Consider the following 24966-nt stretch of genomic DNA (forward strand, 5'->3'; position numbering starts at 1 on the left):
GCTAATAAACTGCTTGAAGGCTTGAAAAGGTTTACATTGGACTTTTGTATTTTACTTAACAGTAGTTTGAGTAGGGGGAAGAAATATGCCCAGATTTTATATATTTTATATAATATATCCAGATAAGTTCAGAGTAGTGATGAACTGCTTTGCAAACACCGTTTTGCCCCTGCTTGCAAGTAAAGGAAAAGCAGGGATTATTGGGTGGCATGGTGGCGGAACCAAACGCATGGAACGGTGCGCGTTGAAGGTTTTATATACAGGCTAGGTGTATTTGCGCTAGGGTGCTTCACTGAATTTTAAATACCTTCATCTTCTGGGGTGGGTGCCAAAAGGAAGCTGCCGAATTCTCGGGAAAAAGAGAGGTGATCACTGATCAGCGCTGTAAAGCTATCAAAGGAGCGTCCAGGATCCACCTATTCTTTAAGTGTAAAAAGAATAAAATACCCGTGCACCCATCATTCCAGCTTAAAAAGGATTCGATCTCCTCTTTTCACTAACCAACCTGACGGTTTTTCAAACGGAGGGACAACGCTTTGCCGCTCGGCCGCCAGCCGGACCTTCCGTAGGGCCTTGCCAGAGAATGAATCAGCTGCCCTGAACCGCCCAGGAAACCCCAGAACCAGAATCGCACTCGGAGGACCCCCAGCGGCGGTCGTGCCACGTGACGAGGGCGCGCCGCAATCCCCCCTCCCCGGGGCGCGGAGGGTCACGTGGGCGCACGGCTCCGCCCCGTCGCCCGGTCCGCGGCGTGGAGGGGCTGGCGTTTGCCCCGGAAGTGGCTGTCTTCAGCTGACAGCAGCTTGTAAGGTGGCGGCGGCGGGCCCGGAGCAAGATGGCGCTGCGGCCGGGAGCGGGAGCTGGCGGCGGTGGGGCCGCGGGAGCCGGCGCTGGGGCTCCCGGGGGAGGCAGGTGGGTGTGAAGAGCCGGGCCGGGCCCCAGGGCTGACCCCGCCAGGGCGAGGGCTGTGTGGCGGTTATGGCGGTTTTCGCCCGCTTCGACCCCTTTTCCTTTGGCACTGGGTTACGGGAGAAGGGGGTCCTCCGGGGACCTAGGCCGAGGGGCGGGGAGAACCCGGCGCCCGACTCCTGTCTCCCAGGCTCGGGGGCACTGGTGCTGGAGCCGAGCAGCGAGCGAGAGCGTCCCAGTGCGGGGAGGGGAGGAGGAAGAGGAGCAGGAGGTGAGGGTCCGCTCGGCTGGGCTGGCACCCGGCCGGGGCTGGGGAAGGCAGGAACCCCGACGTCTCGCTTCTCGCCCGGGCTGGCTCCGAGCGACCAGACTTCCCTTTCCCAGGGCTTTCCGGGCTTGACCGGGGTTAGGGTAGTGAAGGCTCTGAAAAATCTGGTCACAAAACTGAACAGCTGATCCCAAGATTTGTGTGTGTGTACTGTCTGCCTGCCCCCGTTTAGAATGCCCTGTCCTTTTTATCACCTTAGGAACGCACGAGAAGCAGCAGGAAAAGGTAAAGAAAGACCTTTGCATTAATAGAGCTTTTGTAGACGTACCTCTTAAGACTTGTCTCCTTATTAAAATCAAATCACTATTAAACAGCAGTTACACAGTTATTAGAACAAAGCTTCCAAGCTTTAACTTAGTCCTTAAATAAATCTGTCTTCTGTCATATAATAATTGCCTGTGGTTCTCATATCCAGAATGATAAAGGAGAAGAACGTCTGCGACTTGACAAGTTCATCGTTTAAGGAAATCCTTTATTCGGGGAAGTTTTCACCCCACTTCTGTAATGACCTCGTCTGAGTTTGTTTTGTTAACCAACACATAGTGCATATACATTTGAAGATAAAATTAGCTTTTTATCTTCAGCAGCCTAAATTATTTTCGGAAAGCAAAGTGTTAGTATTTTGATAGGCAGTGTTTTAATTTTGGAGTCAGGAACGCTAAGCAGTGTGAAGTCTTTAAAGTTATTACTTCCTGCAGGTGCTTATATATATGCTAGGAAAAAAGGGCAGTGGCTGTTGAATGAACCACCTGTGTGCAGCCCCCATTTCCCATTTCCATTTACTTTAGGTTTAAAACTGTTTTCTTCTGTTTTCCAATCTACGCTGTTTCATTAGAGTCTTTCATGAATACTTGGTATGTCAGTTTCTGGCTGCAGAAGACAAATATGTAATCTATTTTCTGTATGTGATGACAGTTCCTAAAATGTTCTTGAGTGGCATTAATTTGACCAAGTATATGATTAATCATGGCACTAAGTTCTGAAAAAATATAAATTTGGTATTTTAGGCCTATGGGTTTTCTTTTGATTGTTTGGTTTCTGTTTTTTATGTGTGGGGAGGACCACGTGCAGAAAGTTGAGTGGATCATTCCCCTTAGTTTATAGTGTTTCAATGTCACTAGTCCACGAACACTCATTTTTAAAAATAAGTATGGCCTGAATTGTGATAGAGGTTAGATTGATTTTAAAATTTCTTTCATCTATAAAAAGTGGTTGGAGTAACATCGAATTCTAAAACTCTAGAGGAGAGGGACGCCTGGGTGGCTCAGTCGGTTAGTAGCTGCCTTCGGCTCAGGTCATGATCCCAGTGTCCTGGGATCCAGTCCCGCATTAGGCTCTCCTCTCTGCAGGAGCCTGCTTCTCCCTCTGCCTCCCGCTCCCCCTGCTTGTGTGCTTGCCCTGACAAATAAAATCTTTAAAAAATAAAAATAAAACTCTAGAGGATACACGGGAGAGAAAAGTGGCTTAAATGTTCCTTACCTTGCAAAATGTATGGTAAGTTTCCATATATTGGAAACTTTCTGAGGCCGAAAAGCTGTATGCTCAATAAAAAAAGAATATTACAGTTTTTAGAGAGCAGTGGTGAGGGCTGAAGTTATTTTATAAGGAAATTAACATTATGATAGCCTAAGTATATTTTAAGGGAAAAGAAAAAGAGCCAGGCAATCTTTCTCAGCTTCTAGTGGAGAAAATCCAGGAACTATAAGGTACCATATTTCTTAGATACTTGTTTCTGTTCTGAGACCCAAACAAAAATCAATGACATTTTCCAACTTCATTAACATTAGCCTACTTTTGATTGGTATCCTGGTTGGGCTACTTTAGAATAAATGGTAGAGTTATATAGAGGACAAAAGTTGCCCAAGAGATGGGAAGTATAATTTAAAAAAAAAAAAAAAAAAAAAACAAGAACAGTGGAGAGAAAAGAATTGAAAGATCTTGATTAGTCTGTATCCTTCTGGGATATTATCGTTTGTGAGCTTGTCTATGTTTTTCCTTCTCTTTTACAAGCTCCTTAAGGACTTCCTCATCTTTTCATCTTCCACTGCTTCTAGTACATTGTAACATAGAAAACATTCTGTAAATATTTGTGGATTCAAACTGCATTGAAAGCAAAGGAGGTATTTCAGCTGGGCCCCATTTGGAGGAAGAGGAAGGGGTCAAGGGATTGTCATAAGAAATATGCAGGCCTACTGAACACTAAGGGAACAGCAGATAAGGCCAGATGGATTGTGGCACTAAATGGGAGATGAGTTTTGTGAGCTAAAACTGAAAAAGTTGTGCTAAAACTGGAGGGGGCCATGGATATAAAGGAAGGAAATTCAACTTAAGGGGGAGTCATTACGTAGTTTTAATCCCAGGAGTGGCCTCATCAAATGGTCCTTTAAGAAGATGCACCTCACCTGTGCTCTCTGAGCTGTATTAGGAGTTTGAGAGTCTGGAGGCGGAGAGGTGCTTTTAGGAGGTTTTGTTGGAGTCCATGCCTGCCAAGGGAAGGTTAGTAGCAAAGGTAACTGAAAGGGAAGGATGAATGGGACAGGCATGTGGCAAGTAGACCTCCTGGTTCTGCTTTCATACTCAGGTATTGGTAATAAATAGTGGTTTTACCTTTGAAATTAAATTGTTGGTCATCTTGCTGCCCAGTTTTTGGGTTTTGAGGTTTTTTTGTTTTTTTGCCAAACTTTTGCTGTCTTATCAGCGTCTTAGCTGCTTGTCTAACCAGTCTTGAAGCATGTTGATGTTAGTTGTCTAAACATTCCAGAGAATCAGATGAATAGTACATAGGTCACTAAAGAGTTTGGCTTGCTAAATAATTACTGGAGTAAGTCATGTTTGTCAGTACTGTTCTTAATTTAGTTTTTATTGGTTTTCAAGGTAACCTTTATACATCCTATACATTTATTCCTGTCTATTTGGTTATCTTAGTTGGGACCTTGGCAAACTTGCAGTTCTTGTGTTGTCGTTTGACAGAGGGAAACAGGACAGGGTGGTGAAGGGGTTTGCATAGAACTTTACAGTTAATTTATGGCTGAACTGGAAAAAAGAAAATATAACTTGAGTTTCTGGTTTTTACTTAGCCGCTAAGCCGTATTGGTAATTGTAATCTTTAAGTCTGATTTGGAGAAGTCTTGACAAGTTGATTACTTAAATGCATTGGTTCTAAGTTTATAAATCTTAGTATGTGTGAGTAGCTTTTTAAAAAAGTGATACTACCAAATTTCGACTTGCATTTTAAACATCTTATCCAGGTAACACACAGCTTAACTAATATATCTTGTGTGCAGTTCAGAAAAGCTGTTCACTATTCAAGCCTCTCTTTGGGTGTGGGCGTGCTTGTCGGCAGTAGAATTTGCTAACAGTTCAAATCCTCTACAAAGCTATAAATCACATATAACCAGATGGATATCCAACTAGAACTTTGTAAACCACTTTACACAATTATTTTTAATTAAAAATATTTTAGAGCTAAAAGACTCTAAAGTTTGGTTTTTAGCCTTTTTCCTGGGAAGAGGGTGTTATACAAGAGAAAAATACAAGGACACACAAATTTGGCATATAATTCCTGGATTTCACTAGATTCCTTAAAGATTATTCAAAACCCTCTTCAGATACTTTGACTCCCAAATTGAGTCTTTCCCACTCAGACTTTTTCTTCCTTGAATTTTCCCATTTTCTTTCCCTCCAGTCTTATAGAAAGAAGTTTCTCTTCCTTTTCAAAGCAGATCCTTTTTGCTACCTTCCTTTGTTAATCTCATTCCCTCAGAAACTTTGTTTTATCAGTTAGTAAGTATATCTTTTCTGTCCTAAACCTTTCTCTGTACGGGTCCAAGAGTTTCTCTTCCTCTTGACACTGTTTACTCAGAGATCAGCATTTTCAGAAGCAGTGAGCTTTTTTTGTTAATCCTCATTCTGATCACCTTTTCTAAAGCATTAGATACTGGTAACTACTTCCTTTCTGAAATGTGGTCCTTCCTTAGTTATCACTCAATTATAACTAACTCCCTTGGTTTTCAGTGGCCATTCCTTACTCAGTTTTCACCATAAGAATTCTCCAAGTTGCCCTTTGGTGTCTTCTCCCTATATATGCACATTCCCTTAGCTATTTCATTCACAACCAGGGCATAATTTAATTTTTTTTTTACCTTTATTTAAAAGAGCCTCTCTAGGGCCGCCTGGGTGGCTCAGTCATTAAGGGTCTGCCTTCGGCTCAGGTCATGATCCCAGGGTCCTGGGATGGAGCCCTTCATCGGGCTCCCTGCTCAGCGGGGAGCCTGCTTCTCTCTCTCCCTCTGCAGTTCCTCCTGCTTGTGCTCTCTCTCTGTCAAATAAATAAAATCTTTAAAAAAAAAAGATTGTATTTATTTGACACGGAGAGACAGTGAGAGAGGGAACACACACACACACACACACACACACACACACGTATCTCTCTCTCTCCAAAAGAATTGACAGGGAGGACTCAAACAGATACTCGTACACCAATGTTCTTAGCAGCATTACTCACAATAGCCAAAAGATAGAAACAACCCAAGTGTCCATCAGCAGATGAGTAGATAAACAAAATGTGGTATGTACATAAAATGGAGTATTATTCAGCCATAACAAGGAAAGAAATGCTGATACCTGCTACAACATGGATGAACCTTGAAAACATTATGTTAAGTGAAATGAGCCACATACAGAAAGGACACTTATCTCGTATGATTCTACTTAATCTGAGGTAGCTAGAATAGGCAAATTCATAGAGACAAAAAGTAGTGACCACCAGGGGTTGGGGGAGGGAGTGATGCGGAGTTATTGTTTAATGGGTATAGAGTCTTTATTAGGGATGATGAAAAAGTTCTGGAAATGGATCGTGGTGATAGTGGTACAACATCATGAGTGAACTTAATGCTACAAACTATACACTTAAAACTGGTTAAAATGGTAAAATTTTGTGATGTGTATTTTACCACAATTAATAATCTCTGCCTTCATATAGTATTCAAAGGAAATTCAAAGGTCCTCCACAGTCTGCTTCTCTAATCCTATATTCAACCTTAAATCATTTCTCTAAACACATAGCTCTGGCCTCAGAGCTTTCTCTCAAACTGTAGTTTGACTCTCTTTGAGGTTCAGCTTAAAAGATACCTTCACAAAACTCCGTGAGCTATAACCCATTGAATTAATCTTTTTCTTTTCATCTCTGTTAGTATTTTGGACCTCTCCCAGCACTTAGCACGTTCTGTCCGATAGTTGCTTGCATGCATGTCTTCAACAAGACCGTGAGCTGCTTCAATTCCTCCATGTAGTAGGTACTCAATAAATGTTCGTTGAATTGAATCTAATCCAGCCTTCTCGTATTATGGATGGAGAAATTGGAATCTAGAGAAGCCACTCAGTGACAGGACCAGGACTAGTTTCAAGGTCTTTTGTTGTCTAGTTAAAAAATTTTCTCCCTATGCTAACATGCTGTCATGCATCCTATGGAAGTTCAGTCTGTATTGATATTCAGTATTGTACTATAGAACAAATGGCAGGACCCTGTTTACACTTCTTTTGTTTATGTAAAAAATTACATGTTTTATTTGAAATCATTGTATATATTAAATAATCCTGATATGTTTTTGTTCTGTTCTCAGCTTCATGTTCCCTGTTGCAGGTGGAATGAGACCCCCTCAAGGTATGTGAAAGCTGAAGTTTTAAACTTTTCACTTTCATGTTTCTGAACTTGGGAATTAAGTGGATAAAAAAGTCTTGTTGCTGCCAAATAGAGTAAAATTTTCTTGCAGTCTTGAACCTATATATATGCCAGCTCTTCTTAAAATTTCTCAAAAATTGTGTAATTCTAGATTGTTAGCTCCAAAGGGCGGAAGCTATGTCTGCCTTATGCTTGTCAGTATCTGCAGCACCCAGCGTACTGATAGAAAATTATAGGGTCTCTGTGGTTGTTTGTTGAACCCTTTAATTATTTTATACTACCATGTTTTCTCTATATGATTTGGTCTTATGTATGTAAGAGAGCATATATTCTGATACAGTATAAATTATTTCTTAAGTCTCAGTTTTATTCTTTTCAATTTCTTTACTGGGTATATCCCTTCTGTTTCAGACGAGGGCCTACCAGTATCACTTCTAGCCGTGTCTTTAGGGCAACTGTAGTGAAGGGATACAATCTTGGCTCAACGCCACTGTGCCACTGGGACACAACATTGAAGAAAGAATGTGTCTGCCTTTCTCTTCTTTCTGCTCACACCCTGACACATACCAATCTGCTTCTGAAAACTGTCCCTTCTCACAAAGCCAGTGTTGATTGCTTATGGTGGAATTGCTAGAGAAACAGAGACTCCCAGGTCACCAATAGAGATGAAAGATAAAGAGTGGCTCAGTAGCAGGTGGTCAGTGGCTCATACTGACTTTGTCTCCATTTGTAATCAGTGATGGAGGTTGAGTTTCAAGTAAATTTTTCCAAGGGTCAGTTGTATTATTTTCATTGTGCTGACATTTATGCATTATTTAAGCTGTCTGTAATTAGATGTGTCCCAGATTTAGACCAAATGGTTTGAGATCCTTTTGTTCTTTAGGAAGGCGTTACAGAATTATTCATTATTGTGGCTCAAGATTTTGCATTTTTATAAAACTTTCAAGTAAAAATCTGCATTTAGAGCAAGAAGAGAGCCCAAAAGTTTGCCTGATATTTTTTCTTCTGGAATTTGGAATTGTTTTTGAGATTTTTTTCTTTTTACAAAGTCTGTTAGTGTGGACTTTTTGATCATTACAAGGCTTTAAATTATGCATGGATTATTTCTGAAAGCATATACAAGAAGCTGACAACAAGAGTAACCACAAGATCATGAGTAGGTAAACAGGAGACAAGAGAGAGATGAGAGTTTTCACTGTGCATACTTTCATGCCTTTAAATGTTGTACCAAATACCTGAGTTACCCATTCAAGAATTAAATAAAACTAATCCAAATGAACAAAATTTTAGGTCCAAAGGGTCAAGAGGGAAAACATGTAAGTTCCATCCGGTTAAGGACCTGGTTTTGTAGACTACCGTGTCCCTAGAATGGTGCCTGACAAGGAGTAGGCCCTCAAATGTTTGAATAAATGATTGAATGAATAAATGAATGCCACTAATAATGTTACCTGTAAATATGGATGTTCATGCTTCTGAAATTAAACTGTGTATAAATAACCTTTAAGGTACACAGAACTCACAAGGTAAACGTGGTATACTTTACCAGACTTTTAATTTTTTTAAATCAAAATTTGATTAAAAGCTCCTTATAGTAGAACCAACATAGATGTAATAAAGTGCAAAATTAAGTTGAAATTTGTGTTCAGGCCATGTAGGGATTTTGTTTTGTTCACAGTTGTATACCAACTCTCTAGAACTGTGCCTAAAATATAGTAGGCACTTAGTGTTTATTAAATTCCCAAAGGTATATATCTTTAGTCTTCTCCACTCTTGGGAATACTTCATTGGAAAAGTTTGGGAGTTCTTTTACTCTAAATCGTGTTTTCATGATAGTTCTCCTGCCATTGCATTATATACTTTCCATGCTGATGGCTATTTAGTGGTAAATGTTATATAAACTATTCATTTAAGGAAAGAGAAGAGGAATAGCATTTCTTCAAGCATATTAGGTATTAAACCGTTTGACAGATAAGAAACTGAGGCACAGGGGCGCCTGGGTGGCTCAGTCATTAAGCGTCTGCCTTCGGCTCAGGTCATGATCCCAGAGTCCTGGGATCGAGCCCCGCATCGGGCTCCCTGCTCAGCCAGGAGCCTGCTTCTCCCTCTCCTGCTCCCCCTGCTTGTGTTCCCTCTCTAGCTGTCTCTCTCTCTGTGTCAAATAAATAAATAAAATCTTAAAAAAAAAAAAAAAGAAACTGAGGCACAGGGGCGCCAGGGTGGCTCAGTTGTTAAGTGTCTGCCTTTGGCTCAGGTCATGATCCCAGGATCCTGGGATCGAGCCCCGCATCGGGCTCCAGTCCCGCATCGGGCTTCCTGCTCCACCGGAAGCCTGCTTCTCCCTCTTCCGCTCCCCCTGCTTGTGTTCCCTCTCTCGCTGTGTCTCTCTGTGTCAAATAAATAAATAAAATCTTAAAAAAAAAAAAAAAGGAAACAGGCACAGAAGTTAAGCAAGTCCCAAAGGTACTAAGTGACATTTCTCATTGGCATCCGCAGTTCATGCTATTAGTATATATGTTATTGTATAGTTACATGCTGCTGCATAAAAAAGTACTCCAAAACTTAAAAAATACACATTTTATTATTTCACATTGTATCCACAGATCAGGTATCTGGGAATGGCTTCACTGGGTGGTTTTGGCCCAGGACCAAAGAGATTGCAGTAAAGATGTCAACCAGGGCTGTAAGCATCTTAAGGTTAGTTAGGGCTGGGTGATCTGTTTCCAAGATGGCTCACTCATACAGATGACAAATTTGTGCTGCCTTTTGGCAAGAGGTTTCCAGTTCCATGCCATATGGATTCTTCATAGGACCTTGAGTATTCTTACCATGTGGCAGTAGCTTTCTCCGGAGCAAGTGATGGAAGAGAGCAAGGAAGCAGCCTTGGAAGTTATACACGGTCATTTCCACTATATTCTATCGGTTATACTGGTTAGCCCTATTCAGTGTGGGAGGAATGACAAGGGAATGAGTACCAAGAGGCAGAGATTGCTGGGGTCCATCTTGAAGGCCAAATATCACAATTAGGCTATCCTGTCCATTTTTTAAGTTGCACAAAAATTCTGTAGAAAAGTTATTATTATCTTCACTTTACAAATGAAGTTTTATAACTTGCCCAAGATCACATAGCTAAGTAACTGATGGAAGTGGAATTCATACTCAGGTCTGTCTGTCTCTCCACGGCCTGTGCTTTTTCCACTAAACTGTGCTCCCTCCCAGGTAACAAGTCCTTTATGTACTTATGGTTTTAAGAAAATAAACTTTAAAATACATTGACTTTAGGGGCACCTGGGTGGCTCAGTTGGTTAAGCATCTGATTCTTGATTATGGCTCTGGTCGTGATCTTGGGGTCGTCAGATCAAGCTCCGTGTTGGGCTCTGTGCTGGGTGTGGAGCCTGCTTGGGATTTTCTCCATCCCTCTGCCCCTCCCAAGCTCGCGTGCACACACACACTCTCTCAAAAAAAATTTTTTTAATAAAAAATAAATACATTGACTTTAATGACACCTTTGTTTTTCAGCAGGACTGATGCCAATGCAGCAGCAAGGATTTCCTATGGTCTCTGTCATGCAGCCTAATATGCAAGGCATGCTAGGAATGAATTATAGTTCTCAAATGTCCCAAGGACCTATTGCCATGCAGGTACTTGCCTCTTTAACCAATTGTTTACAAAGTTATTGTTTGTTGTTATGTGTTACATACTAAGAGTTACGTACCAGGAGCTTAATATTATATTTGGAAATGTCTGCATCTTAGGTGGCTTCCTTCAAAATAGAATAATGTTCATAAGAATGGGGGAAGATAAATCATGTAAGGAAAATCTGGTGGTGACTACTTTATTTGATTTCTGGCTTAGAAGAATTTTAGAATGACATCTTGGAAAGTTCAGGGACCTGATGCCATGAAGAAGCATTGTTAGAAGTAACATTGTTCTCATGAAAGGAGCAGTGTCATTGTTTGGAAGACTTAAAACCTTCTTTATATTAAAATATGTAATCCCCATAACTTTTTAAAGAGGTAGTGTCTCCATTTTTCTGAGAAGGAATCTGCAGCTTTGTGAGGATGCTTACAGAGCATAGGAAGCCAGGATTTGAACCTAAGTCTCGAATAAGTCTGTTTTATCCAAATTAATACATTGAATTCTGTCTCAATTGAATAGTTTAAAGCAGTGGAATGACACAGTCAGATTTGTATTTCAAAAAGATCATCCTGGGCGCCTGGGTGGCTCAGTTGGTTAAGCGACTGCCTTCGGCTCAGGTCATGATCCCGGCGTCCTGGGATCGAGTCCCACATCGGGCTCCCCCTTCTCTGTGGGGAGCCTGCTTCTCCCTCTGCCTCTGCCTGCCACTCCCCCTGCTTGTGCTCACTCTGTCTCTCTCTCTCTCTATGTCAAATAAATAAATAAAATCTTTTAAAAAAAAAAAAAAAAAAGATCATCCTGACTGCTGACTAGAGAAGGCTTGGAGGGAGAGAGGAGGGAAAAGTAGATAGAAGGAGAATCATTAAAAGGCTGATGTAGTTAGAGCAGGTGAGATGTTGACTGATTAAAGCAAATAATGTTACATTTTAATTTTAGAATTGGTGAATGAAATTGATAGTATCAGGATTTAGTAAGCGCTGCCTAAGATGGGCTTCTTCCATTTTGGATCTCTCTGCCTTTGTAAATTGTCTTCTTTAGCTATGATATCCATTTAAACCAAGTAGCCAAGTAAACTGAATCCAGGAATCAGGTCTTTAAATGGCTGAATCCAAAGTGTTACGGTAATTTTTTTTTTTTTAAATAAACATATTGGGAGCATCTTGGTGCATTCGGTTTAGCGTCCAACTCTTGGTTTCTGCTCAGGTCATGATCTGAGTCGTGGAATCCAGCCCTATGTTGGGCTCCATGCTCAACACAGAATGAGCTTGAGACTCACTCTCACTTTCTCTCTCTCTCCCCCTCCCCCCCTCCCTCCACCCCTCCACCCCCTCTCCCCCCTCTCTCTCCCTCCCCCCTCCCTCTGCCCCTCCCCCCACACCATCTCTTTAAAATGAATAAATCTATTCATTCACAAATAAGCCAGAACCAAGACTTTCCATACTGTTAATAAATATTATAGTGTCATATATTTTGTTTTTGCTAATTATTTAAAATTTTCTATGTGTTTTATCATGTATACAAATATATTAGTATAGTAACACATGTATATAATTTAGAAATACGTAATATTCAGCATTTACAATCAGAATTTAAGTTGAAACTATTGTCATGTTGAAGCCATTTAAGCAAATAAAGTTTCTGTGTTGTATGTAAAGATTTGGGAGAACTTCCAGAATCATTCTTTATTCATTGCCAGTAAAAGAAGACATGGGACTAAATTGAGCTTTTGTAGGTTTTAAATCCATGTTACTCGGCTTTTGCTATGTTACATAAATAGCAATCCCAAAATCTCGGACTTAGAAAAACAAAAGTTTATTTTTTCATTTGTGATACATGTCCTTTGTGGGTTGGCTGTGACTCCGATCCATGTTCTCTTTATCCTGAGACCCTTACCTGGGACATCCCAGACTCTTGACATAAGGAAAAGAGATGGACAAACACTGTTACAACTTTTAAAGCTTCCTCTCAGAGGTGGCATTTATCAGTTACTTCTACTCACCAAAGTAATGTGGTCAAAACAAGCAGCAGTAGGGGAAGAATATACCAGGAAGAATGCACATCACATAGGAATGTATAATCTTTGAGTAAAGACAGCAAATAGGTGGAAACAATCTACCATAGAATGCAATGTTGTTGTTGTTTATTGAAGTATAGTTAATATACAGTGTTATATTAGTTTCAGGTGTACAATATAATGATTAACCAATTCTATATATTACTCAGTGCTCATCAAGATAAGTATACTCTTGATCCCCTTTTTTTCACCCCCCCTTCCATCCACCTCCATCTGGCACACACTAGTTCTCTCAAGAGTTTGTTTCTTGGTTTCTCTCTCTCTCTCTCTCTCTCTTTTTGGTTCCCTTGTTTTGTTTCTTAAATTCCACATATGGGTGAAATCATATAGTGTTTGTCTTTCTCTGAGTGACTTATTTCACTGTGTCATGGCAAATGGCAAGATCTCATTCTTTTTTATGGCTGAGTCATATTCCATTATATATATGTATATATATGGCACATCTTCTTTAGCCATTCATCTTTTCATAGACACTTGGTTTGTTTCCACATCTTGGCTATTATAAATAATGCAGCAATAAACATAGTACATAGTGTTTTCGTTTTCTTTTTTTTGTTGTTAAAGATTTTATTTATTTATTTGAGAGGGAGAGCATGAGTTGTGGGCAGAGGGAAAGGGAGAAGCAGACTCCCCACTGAGCAGGGACCCTGATGTGCAGCTCAATCACAGGACCTCGAGATGATGACCTGAGCTGAAGGCAGACGCTTGACTGAGCCACCCAGGTGCCCTGTGTTTTCATTTTCTTTGGGTAAATACCTAGTAGTGGAATTACTGGATCATATGTAATTCTATTTTTAATTTTTTGAGGACCCTCCATAGGGTTTTCCAGTGACTGTAGCAGTTTGAATTCCACCAAAGATGCATGAGGGTTCCTTTTTCTCCACCTCCTTGCCAACACTTGTTATTTCTTGTGTTTTTTACTTTAGCCATTCTGACTGGTGTGAGGTGTTATCTTTGTAATTTTGATTTGCATTTCCGTGATGATGAGTGATATTGAGCATCTTTTCATGTGTCTTTTGGCCATCTGATGTCTTCCTTGGAAAAATGTCTATTCAGGTCCCATCTTTAATCACCTTGTTTGTGTTTTTGGTGTTGAATTATATATATTGAATAGATAGATAAATATTCAATTATTTTGGATATTAACCCCTTATTGAATACATTATTTACAAATACCTTCTCCCATTCAGTAGGTTGCCTTTTTGTTTTGTTGATGATTTCCTTTGCTGTGCACAAGCATTTTATTTTGGTGTAGTCCCAATAGTTTAATTTTGCTTTTGTTTCCCTTGTCTGAGGAGACATATCTAGAAAAATGTTTCTATGGCCAATGTCAAAGAAATTACAGCCTGTGTTTTCTTCTAGGAGTTTTATAATTTCAGGTCTCACATTTAGGTCTTTAATTTTGAGTTTATTTTTGTGTATGGTATAAGAAAGTGGCCCAATTTCATTATTTTGCATGTAGTTGTCCAGTTTTCCTAGCACCATTAGTTGAAGAGGCTGTCTTCTTCCCCATTGTATGTTCTTGCCTCTCTTTTGTTGTAGATTAATTGACCATATAAGTGTGGATTTATTTCTAGGCTCTCTATCCTCTTCCATTGATCTGTGTGTCCTTATTTTTGTGCCAATACCATATTGTTGGGGTTTTTTTAGATTTTATTTATTTGAGAGAGATTGAGAGAAAGAGAGCATGAGCAGGGAGAAGGGCAGAGGGAGAGGAAGAAGCGGACTCCGCACTGAGCAGGGAGCCTGATGCCAAGCTCGATCCCAGGACCCTGAGATCATGACCTGAGCAGAAGGCAGACACTTAACCAACTGAACCAGCCAGGCGCCCCAGTACCATATTGTTTTGATTACTACAGCTTTGTAGTATATCTTGAAATCTGGGATGGTGATAACCTCCAGCTTTCTCAAGATTGCTTTGGCTATTCAAGCTCTTTTGTGATTCCATACAAATTTTAGTATTATTTGTTCTAGTTCTGTAAAAAATGTTGTTGGTATTTTGATAGGGATTGCACTGAATCTGTAGGTTGCTTTGGGTAATATGAATATTTTAACAATATTAATTCTTCCAGTCCATGAGCATGAATTGTCTTTCCATTTGTGTCATCTTCAGTCTCTTTCATCAATATCTTATAGTTTTCAGAGTAGAGGTCTTTTGACTCCTTGGTTCAATTTATTCCTAGGTATTTTATGACTTTTGGTGTAATTGTAAATGGGATTGTTTTCCTAATTTCTCTTTCTGCTACTTCCATTATTAGTGTATAGAAATGCAACAGATTTCTGTTTATTAATTTTGTATCCTGAAACTTTACTAAATTCATTTATCAATTCTGATAGTCTTTTGGTAGTCTTTAGGGTTTCCTACTTATAGTATCATGTCATCTGCAAATACTGACAGTTTTACTTCCTTATCATTTAGGATGCCTTTTATTTCTTTTTCTTGTCTGATGGCTGTGGCTAAGACTTCCAGTACTATGTTGAATTAAAGTGGTGAGAATGGATATCCTTGTCTTGTTCCTAGTGTTAGAGGAAAAGCTCTCAGTTTTTCACTATTGAGTGTAATGTTAGCTGTTTGTTTTTTATATACAGCTTTTACTATATTGAGGTATGTTCCCTCTAAACCCATTTTGTTGAGTTTTTAATCATGAATGGATATTGTATTTTGTCAAATCCTTTGCCCACATCTACTGAAATTATCACACAGTTCTTATCCTTTCTCTTGTTAATGTGATATATCAATGCTGATTGCAAATATTGAGCCACCCACCCTTGCATCCCTAAAATAAATCCCACTTGATATGGTGAATGATTTTTTTTAATGTATTGTTGGATTTGGTTTGCTGATATTTTGTTGAGGATTTTTACATCTATGTTTCTCAGTGATACTGGCCTATAGTTTTCTTTTTTTTGTAGTGTCTGTCTGGTTTTGGTATGAGGGTAATAATGCTGGCCTTGTAGAATGAATTTGGAAGCTTTCATTCCTGTGCTATTTTTTGGACTAGTTTGAGAAGACTAGGCATTAACTTTTCTTTATTTTTTTTTATTTTATTTATTTATTTTGACAGAGAGAGAGAGAGAGAGACACAGCAAACGAGAGAGAACACAAGCAGGGGGAGTGGGAGAGGGAGAAGCAGGCTTCCCACTGAGTAGGGAGCCTGATGCGGGGCTCGATCCTGGGACTCCAGGATCATGACCTGAGCCGAAGGCAGACGCTTAACGACTGAGCCACCCAGGCGCCCCCATTAACTTTTCTTTAAATGTTTGGTAGAATTCGCCTATGAAAGCATCTGGTCCTGGACTTTTGTTTTTTGGGAATTTTTTTTTTTTTTTAAAGATCTTATTTATTTATTTGACAGAGAGAGACAGCGAGAGCAGGAACACAAGCAGGGGGAGTGGGAGAGGGAGAAGCAGGCTTCCTGCTGAGCAGGGAGCCCGATGTGGGACTCGATCCCAGGACCCTGGGATCATGACCAGAGCTGAAGGCAGATGCTTAATGACTGAGCCACCCAGGTGCCCATGTTTTTTGGGAATTTTTTGATTATTGATTCAGTTTCATTGCTATCAGTGTGTTCAGATTTTCTATTTCTTCCTCATTCAGTTTTGGAATATTACATATTCCTAGGAATTTATCCATTTCTTCTGGGTTGTCCAGTTTGTTGGTATATAATTTTTCATTGTCTTCTCTTATAATCTTTTGTATTTCTGTGGTATTTGTTATTTCTCCTTCATTTCTGGTTTTATTTATTTGAATCCTTTTTTTCTTGAGTCTGGCTAAAGGTTTATCAATTTTGTTTTTCTTTACAAAGAACCAACTCCTGGGGCACCTGGGTGGCTCAGTTGGTTAAGCGACTGCCTTCGGCTCAGGTCATGATCCCAGGGTCCTGGGATCGAGCCCCGCATCGGGCTCCCTGCTCAGCGGGAAGCCTGCTTCTCCCGTTCCCACTCCCCCTGCTTGTGTTCCCTCTCTCGCTGTTTCTCTCTCTGTCAGATAAAGAAAGTCTTTAAAAAAACAAAAAAACAAAAAAAAAAAAAAAACCAACCCCTGGTATCATTGATCTGTTCTTTTTTTTTTTTTATAGTCTATTTCATTTACTCCTGCAATCTTTATTATTTCCTTCCTTCTACTGGCTTTGGGCTTTGTTTTTTGTGTGTGTGTTTTTGTTTGTTTGTTTGTTTTTCCTAGTTCCTTCAGGTGTAAGATTAGATTCTTTATTTGAGATTTTTCTGAGATAGTACTGTATTGTTATAATCTTCCCTCATAGAACAGCTTTTGTTGCATCTCAAAGATTTTGGACCATTGTATTTTCATTTTCATTTGTTTCCATATATTTTGAGATTTCCTCTTTGATTTCTTGGTTGACCCATTCATTGTTTAGTAGCGTGTTATTTGTGTTCTTTCCAGATATTTTCTTGTGGTTGATTTCTAGTTTCATACTGTTGTGGTTGGAAAAAACGCATAATATGATTTCAGTTTTTTAAAATTTATTGAGACTTGTGGACTAAGATGTCATCTATCATGGAGAATGTTGCATGTGCACTTGAAAAGAATGTGTAGTCCACTGTTTTGGGGTGGAATGGTCTGAATATATCTTAGGTCCATCTGATCTGCTGTGTCATTCAAACATGATCTCTCCATTGATGTAAGTTGAGTGTTAAAGTCTCTTACTGTTGTTGTATTACTGTCAATTTTTCTCTTTATGCCTGTTAATATTTGCTTTATGTGTGTATCCTATGTTGGGTGTATAGATATTGATAATTGTTACGTCCTCTTGTTGTCCTTTTGTCTCTTGTTATAGTCTGTTTTAATGTCTATTTTGTCTGATGTAAGTATTGCTACCCGAGCTTCCTTTTGACTTCCATTTGCATGGTAAATGTTTTTACATCCCTTATTACTTTCAATCTGCACGTGTCTTTAGCTCTGAAGCAAGTGTTTTGTAGGCAGCATATAGGTGGGTCTTGTTTTTTATCCATCCGGTCACCCTATGTCTTTTGATTTGAACATTTAGTCCATTTACATTTAATTATTGAGGAACACCTGGCTGGCTCAGTCAGTAAAGCATGCAACTCTTGATCTCCGGGTCATGAGTTTGAGCCCTACTTTGGACATAGAGCTTACTTTAAAAAAAAAAAATGAAAAGAACAGATCTTTTAAATAAAGTAATTATGGATAATCATGTACTTATTACCATTTTGTTACTTCTTTATTGTTGTTTTCGTCATTCTTTTTTGTTCCTTGCTGTCTTTCCTTGTGGTTTGATGGCTTCCTTTAGTATTATGTTTGAATTCCTCTCTCTTTACTTTTTTGTATCTATTACAGGTTTTTGATTTGTACTTACCATTAGGTTCATTCATAACATCTTAATGCATGTAGCAGTCTATTAAGTTGATGGTCGCTTAAGTCTGAACTCATTCTAATAGCTAAATTTTTACCCCCTGCCCCCATATTTTATGTATATGATGTCATACTTTACATCCTTCTATTTTGCAAGTCACTTGGCTGATTTTTATAGATATAATTGGTTTTACTGCTTTTTTGCTTTAACTTCCATGCTGGTTTTATAAGTGATTAATCACTACTTTTATTACATATTTGCATTTACCTGTGAAATTTTTTTCCTTTCATCATTTTCTTACTCCTGATTATGACCTTTTCTTGCCAAAGAATTCCCTTTAACATTTCTTGTAAGGCTGGTTTAGTGATAAACTCCTTTAACTTTTTTTTTTTAAAGGTTTTATTTATTTATTTGACAGAGAGAGACACAACGAGAGAGGGAACACAGCAGGGGGAGTGGGAGAGGGAGAAGCAGGCTCTCCGTGGGAGCAGGGAGCCCGATGCGGGGCTTGATCCCAGGACCCTGGGATCACGACCTGAGCTGAACGCAGACGCTTGACGACTGAGCCACCCAGGCGCCCCACTCCTTTAGCTTTTGCATGTTTGGGAAACTCTTTATCTCATATTATTAATGATAACCTTACACGGTAGAGGATTCTTGTTTGCAGGATTTTTTCTTTCAGCATTTTGAATATATCATGCCACTGCTTTCTGGCCTGCAAAGTGTCTCCTGAAAAATGAGCTAATAGTTTTATGGGGTTTCTCTTGTATATAACTGTTTTCTTTTGCTGCTTTTAAAATTCTCCCTTTATCACCTCTTTTTAATTATTGTGTGTCTTGATGTGGACCTCCTTGGGTTCATCTTGTTGGGGACTCTCTGATTCCTGATCTGGATGTCTGTTTCCTTCCCCAGATGAGGGAAGTTTTCAGCTATTATTTCTTTAAATAAGTTTTCTGCCCCCTCCTCTCTATCTTCTTCTGGGATCCCTGTAAAGTGAATGTTGTTATGCTTGGTGATATTGCAGAGTTTCCTTAACCTGTTCTCATTTATTATTACTCTTTTTGTTGTTGCTCTTCAGCTTGGTTGCATTTCATTAAGCTGTCTTCCAGATTGCTGATCCATTCTTGTGCTTCCTCTAATCTGTTGTTGATTCCCCCTAGTGTATTTTTAAATTTTAGTTATTGAATTCTTTAGCCCTGATTGGTTCTTTTTAATATTTTCTATCTCTTTGTTGATGGTCTCACTGAGATCCTCTACTGTTTTCTCAAGCCGAGTGAGTATCTTTGTGACCATTACTTTGAACTCTTTATCAGGCATATTGCTTATCTCCATTTCATTTAGCTCCCCTCCTACCCTTTTTGTTGTGGCGTTCTCTCTATAATTAGCTGTGGAAGGTCTATTCTGCCAGTCTTCAGGTTGTTTTCAGAGTTAGTCACATAGATGTAGTTCCTGTCTCATTGTGTCCATGGGAGGAGGTGAGCTCAGGATCCTCCTGCTCTGCCATCTTCCCCAAACTACCCCCATTCTGTTTTTGTTTTTACTTTTGTTTTCTTAAGTAAGCTGTACACCCAACATGGGGCTTGAACTCATGACCTGAGATCAAGAGTTGCATGCTCTACCAATTGACCCAGCCAGGTGCCCCCTGTTTTTTTTTTTTTGGTAGTAGCTGTTTTAATGGGTGTGAGGTAGTATCTCATTGTAGTTTTGATTTGCATTTCTCTAATGAAGTTGAGTATCTTCTCATGTGGTTATTGGCCATTTGTATATCTTCTTTGGAGAAATGTTTATTGAAGTCTCCTGTCCATTTTGGAATTGAGTTTTTTGTTGTTGAATTGTAAGAGTTCTCTATATGTTTTAGATATTAATCCCTTATCAGATGTATGATTTGCAAATATTTTCTTCCATTCTGTGGGCTCCCCTTTTACTCTGTGAATAGTGTTTCTTGACGTACAAATTTTTAAGGTTTTTATGGACTCCAAGTTGTTTATTATTATTTTTTTAATGTTTGGTAGAATTCACCAGCAAAGTCATCAGGTGCAGGACTTTTCTTGTTGGAAGATTTTGATTACTGACTAAATATCTGTGGCTATATGACAAGTCTTCCCATGTTATTCTTTTCAAAATTATTTTAACTATTCTAGTTCTTTTATCTTTCCATATAAGTTTTAGAATAATGTTTATATGAAAAGTCTTACTGGAGTTTTGATAGGAATTATTAATTACCTTTTTATCAATTTGGGGGAAATTGACATTTTTAATATGTGAATTCTTGCAATATATGTCTCTCCATTTATTTAGGTCTTTGATTTCTGTCATCCGCATTGTATAGTTTTCAGCATATAAGTGCTTTAAATGTTTTGTTAGATTTACATCCAGGCATTTCATTCTTTTGAGTAATTGTAAATGGCCTTGTAGTTTTTATTTCAGTGTCCTGTTCATTGCTAGTATATAGAAATGATTTATCTGGGTATGTTTGTTTTGTAACCTGCAATTTGGGTGAACTCACTTATTCTAGGAATTTTTTTGTAGATTCCTCAGGATTTTCTATGAAGATATTCATATCCTTTTATCCAATTTTAACATACCGTATTTGCTTCATATTTTTAAAAGAATTGAACAAAACAGTTACAATTCCATTCTTCTACTTCCCCAGAGATGGTTATCACTATCAAGAAATCAGTGCTTATTGTTTTCATATGTATTCTTATACTTCTACTATTTTACATGTTTGAATATTCATGGACATTATATATTTTTTAGGTTTTGTACCCTTCTGTTTTGATTTTTTTATTTGACATTGTTTCTCCCCTAGATTTATCCCTGTTATAGAGTGAAGCCAAGTTTGTTCATATAGCTGCTGTGTAGTGTTCCAGTGCATGAGTATATATACGTCTGTTGATGGACATTTAAGTTGCTCCAATTTTTTGCTATTTGTTCCAGTGTTATTGATTTCTAAGAGTTCATTGTATATTCTGGAGTCTTGCCTTTGTGGTTATTTGTGTTGCCAGTATCTCCTCCTAAACTTCGATTTGTCTTTTAATTTTGGTGGTGGTGTCCTGTGTTGTAAAAGTTAAGTCAGATGGATAAATAATTTCTTTTATGGTTTTGAGTTTTGTGTCTCAGACATAGTCCTACTCTGAGATCATAATGTTATTCTCCTATATTTTCTTATTAAACCTATCTGGAATTGTTCTTTGGTATCAGTGTGAGTCTGAAGTTCTAATTTTATTATTTTCCATTTGAGTAGCCAGTTGTCTCCAAATCATTTATCAATATCCTGTTCTTTGCTCATTGATTTCTAAGATTACTCCTATACTATCTAATTTCTTTATATGCTTTGGATTAGTTTCTGAGCTCTTCTGTTTATCCCATTGCTATTTCTGTCTATCCCTGCATCAGTAACTATCTTAGTCTCCTAATTTTTCTAGCCTAAGATAAGCCTTGATATCTGCTAGTGTGATCTTCTTAGTTCTTCTTTTAAAGAATTTTAGCTCTTCATGATTCTTTCCTCTTCAGTATAAATTTTAAGATAAGCTTGTCAAATTCCATGTAAAATTTGTTGGGATTTTGATTGAAATTGATATTTTTACTTTTTTAGTCTGTCGTATCTCTCCAGTTACTCAAATCTTTAGTAGCCTTCAGTATTCGTCATCTAGGGAGTGAACTTCTTTATCTTTAGTGTTTTTAGCAGTTTATGGGATATATCTCAGATTTCTGAGTTATTTCTTTTGTCAAGTCATCCACCCAGTATATAACTAAAGATTAGTATTTTTTAACCTTTTGGTGTATCTAGATTTCAAAAGAATGTATTAAAAAACTGTAAAAGTGTATAAACTAACTTTTCAGTAGTAGGAGAAAGGCAAAATATCATTTAGCAAGTTTGATTCTTCTTGAAGAACAGAATTTTGTAAATAGGAAGGCAATGTGCATAATAATGCCTTTCCTTCTTTCATTTTTTTTTTAAGATTTTATTTATTTATTTTGACACAGAGAGAGAGACACAGCAAGCGAGAGAGAACACAAGCAGGGGGAGTGGGAGAGGGAGAAGCAGGCTTCCTGCTGAGCAGGGAGCCTGACTTGGGGCTCGATCTCAGGACCTCGGGATCATGACCTGAGCTGAAGGCAGACGCTTAATGACTAAGCCACTCAGGTGCCCCTCCTTCTTTCATTCTTTATTATTTTTTGTGGAATATCTGGTCTTTTGGCCTATATGAGTTGAGTGGGTTTTTTTGCATTTTATGTGCCTCGGGTAAACTAAGTAAATTTAAAAAGGAACTTAATCCCTCACCACAAGAAAGAAATGGTGATTATGTGACATGATGGAAGTGTTAATGCTGTGTTAGTAATCATTTTGCAATATGTATCACATCAACAGGTTGCATACCTTAGAATTACAGTGTTATGTCAGCTATATCTGAGTAAAGCTGGAAAAAAATAGGGAATTGATTAAGTTATTATATTTAAATAGAGCTGGAAAAAAATAAATGTAATCCTAGGACTACAGTGCTAATTTTTAGCAGCAAGAGAACCACACTATGACTAAAAGTAAGTATACATTGCCACCCCCACCCAAGATTTAGAATAGAAAGTGTTAGTAATTAAGCAATATGAATTATTTGTAATTCCCCTTCTAAGGTCCTAAAACCATTCATAAGCCTCCCAAGCTGCTGCTATTCATTAAGCAGGTATATGACTGAGCATATGAATAGACACACAACAGAACACATTAAAATTGTTTTTAAGTCTAAATCTGTGGTAATTGTTGGTAATTGGAGAGGCAGCATGGCCTAATGGTGGAGAACATGGACTTTCAGACGTTGCCTGGTTCTAATACTGGTTCTGCCACTTACCAGCAATAAGTAAGGTCGTTAAATATTTTGTACTTTAATTTCCTCATCTGTAAAATGAGAATAATAGTTATTATTAGTTATTATTATTACTATTATAATAGTAATGGATCTTATTCTTGTTAAAAAAACAAACTTCATTAAAAATGAATTGCTGAGGGGCACGTGGCTGGCTCAGTCAGTGGAGCATGTGACTTGATCTTGGGGTTGTGAGTTCCAGCCTCTTGGGTATAGAGATTACTTAAAAAGTAAAAAATCTTAAAAAAAAAAAGAAAAAGAAAAGAAAAAAGAAGTGATAAAAATCTGACTATATTAATTCCCAGAGTGTGAATCTAATCTTTACCTTAAAGTAATTTAAATTTGGTAGTTTACATTAACCAAGTTTGTATAAGGTTAGGGGAGTTACACTTCATTACAAACACATCCTTCATCCTCTATAACTGAAAGTAGCCATCCTGGAATAATGGACTAGGCAATTTGGGCAACTGAAGTAGCTGGATGCATGTATTCAGGTTTTTGAAGGAAGAGAGAGGATAAAAGGTTTAGAAGAAGCAAGGAGGAATATTCCCCTTCTTTGCAGGAAATGTGGAAGAGAAGCAGCAGTCTCCAGATGAGAGAGCGCTTTTGGGGACAACCAGGTTTCAGTTAGGGAACAGAAGGGAAGCCTTTCAGGGAGAAGGCTGAGGAGTAGAATTTCCACTCAGTGTAAATTAGCCATTATCATCATTATCAGTGTCCTCCTCATCATTATTAACATTAGATTTTGTGATTATCTATTGTGTAATACTATTCTTACTTCTGGGCGCTTGAGTAAACTTTATACTGTGGTGTTGCTATATCATTTATTGCTGATTAAATACATTTTACTTTCTGTAAAAGTTTGGATATCATGTCTGTGATAATAAACATCAAAATATTCATTATCCTATCATACTTATTGGAAAAGCATGTTTAATCTCATTTTTGGATTAACTACCATATGCCAGGCTCTAATCTGTTGCTGGAAATACAAAGACATGTAAGATATGATACCTCTTTTCAAGGAGTATGGGTTAGCGAGCTCACCAGCATATACCCCGTGTGTGCTTCCATGCACACACGCCCTCAGACTGTTAGCAGTGGTCACCTCTAAGACAAGGAAATGAAAGAGGTGAGATAGTAAGGGGAGATTTCCATTTTTAGCCTTTATTTTTTTACTCTATTATTTTAAAAAATCATCATATAGTTCATTAATATATTAAGAATTTATGGAAGTCATATTTTTTCTTTGTAACAATTAAAAGGAGGAATTGTGGGGTGCCTGGGTGGCTCAGTTGGTTAAGTGGCTGCCTTTGGCTCGGGTCACGATCCTGGAGTCCCAGGATCGAGTCCGCATCGGGCTCCCTGCTCATTGGGGAGTCTGCTTCTCCCTCTGACCCTCCCCCGTCTTGTGCTCTCTCTGTCTCTCAAATAAATAAATAAAATGTTTTTTAAAAATTAAAAAAATAATAAAAGGAGGAATTTTGTTTTTTAAGCCTTTGTTTCTTTCAGGCAGGGATACCAATGGGTCCAATGCCAGCACCAGGAATGCCTTACCTGGGACAAACACCTTTCCTGGGAATGCGTCCTCCGGGCCCACAGTACACTCCAGACATGCAGAAGCAGTTTGCTGAAGAGCAGCAGTAAGAGACCTCAGGAGTCAAGCATAAAGACACATGATAGCTGCTATTTTAAGAATGGTCAAATGTTTTTTAATGCAGATTTGAAGCCAGTACAGTCGTGTTGCCTTTAAGATACTTGCAATACATTATTATATATAAGTTTTAAGCAAGAATGGACCTTACGGATCCTCTACTTCAACCCTGTAATTTTACATTTGGGAAAGTGCGGTTCAGAGGATGAAGTGACTTGTCAGTCCAGGTCACACAGTTACTAGCAAAGCCTGGACCCAAATGTAGGCCTCCTGATGCCCCCAAACATTGCTCTTTCTCCTGTACAACACTGTCTTCCCAAGTCAGAGTTTCCTTTTTGTCTACCTTTGTTTTTTGGGATTATTTTTGAATGCAAAAGATTGTCTTTTTCTCTTGCAAATTAGACAAGAAGTAAATTCATGTGTATAATTTAGGTAAATCTTTTTTTGGACTCGTTTCATATATTTTGAAATTAATGAGGAAATAGTA

The 24966-nt window shown here is 38.5% G+C and overlaps 1 protein-coding gene across 15 annotated transcripts in view; it reads left to right on the forward strand.

The window, feature by feature from the left end:
* Positions 1–758: 758 nt before the first annotated feature.
* SYNRG (synergin gamma) overlaps positions 759–24966 on the forward strand; it is a 79830-nt gene continuing 55622 nt past the window's right edge. For 9 of the 15 annotated variants that reach the window (XR_003204296.2, XR_003204297.2, XM_025851179.2 and 6 more), the window contains exons 1-4: positions 759–912; positions 6859–6899; positions 10434–10555; positions 24338–24468. Coding sequence is in view for 13 of the 15 variants with exons in the window: in XM_025851179.2 (XP_025706964.1) it covers positions 836–912; positions 6859–6899; positions 10434–10555; positions 24338–24468 (371 nt within the window). In the remaining 2 variants the exon portion in view is untranslated. Of the gene's footprint in view, positions 913–1409; positions 1463–6858; positions 6900–10433; positions 10556–24321; positions 24469–24966 lie in introns of those variants that run through there. The other 6 variants (XM_025851180.2, XM_025851182.2, XM_025851187.2 and 3 more) reach the window with 4 other exon arrangements.

Source organism: Callorhinus ursinus, unplaced genomic scaffold, assembly GCF_003265705.2.
Source record: "Callorhinus ursinus isolate GAN/ISIS: 27379988/994484 unplaced genomic scaffold, GSC_fseal_2.0 scaffold34, whole genome shotgun sequence".
Lineage (NCBI taxonomy): Eukaryota > Metazoa > Chordata > Mammalia > Carnivora > Otariidae > Callorhinus > Callorhinus ursinus.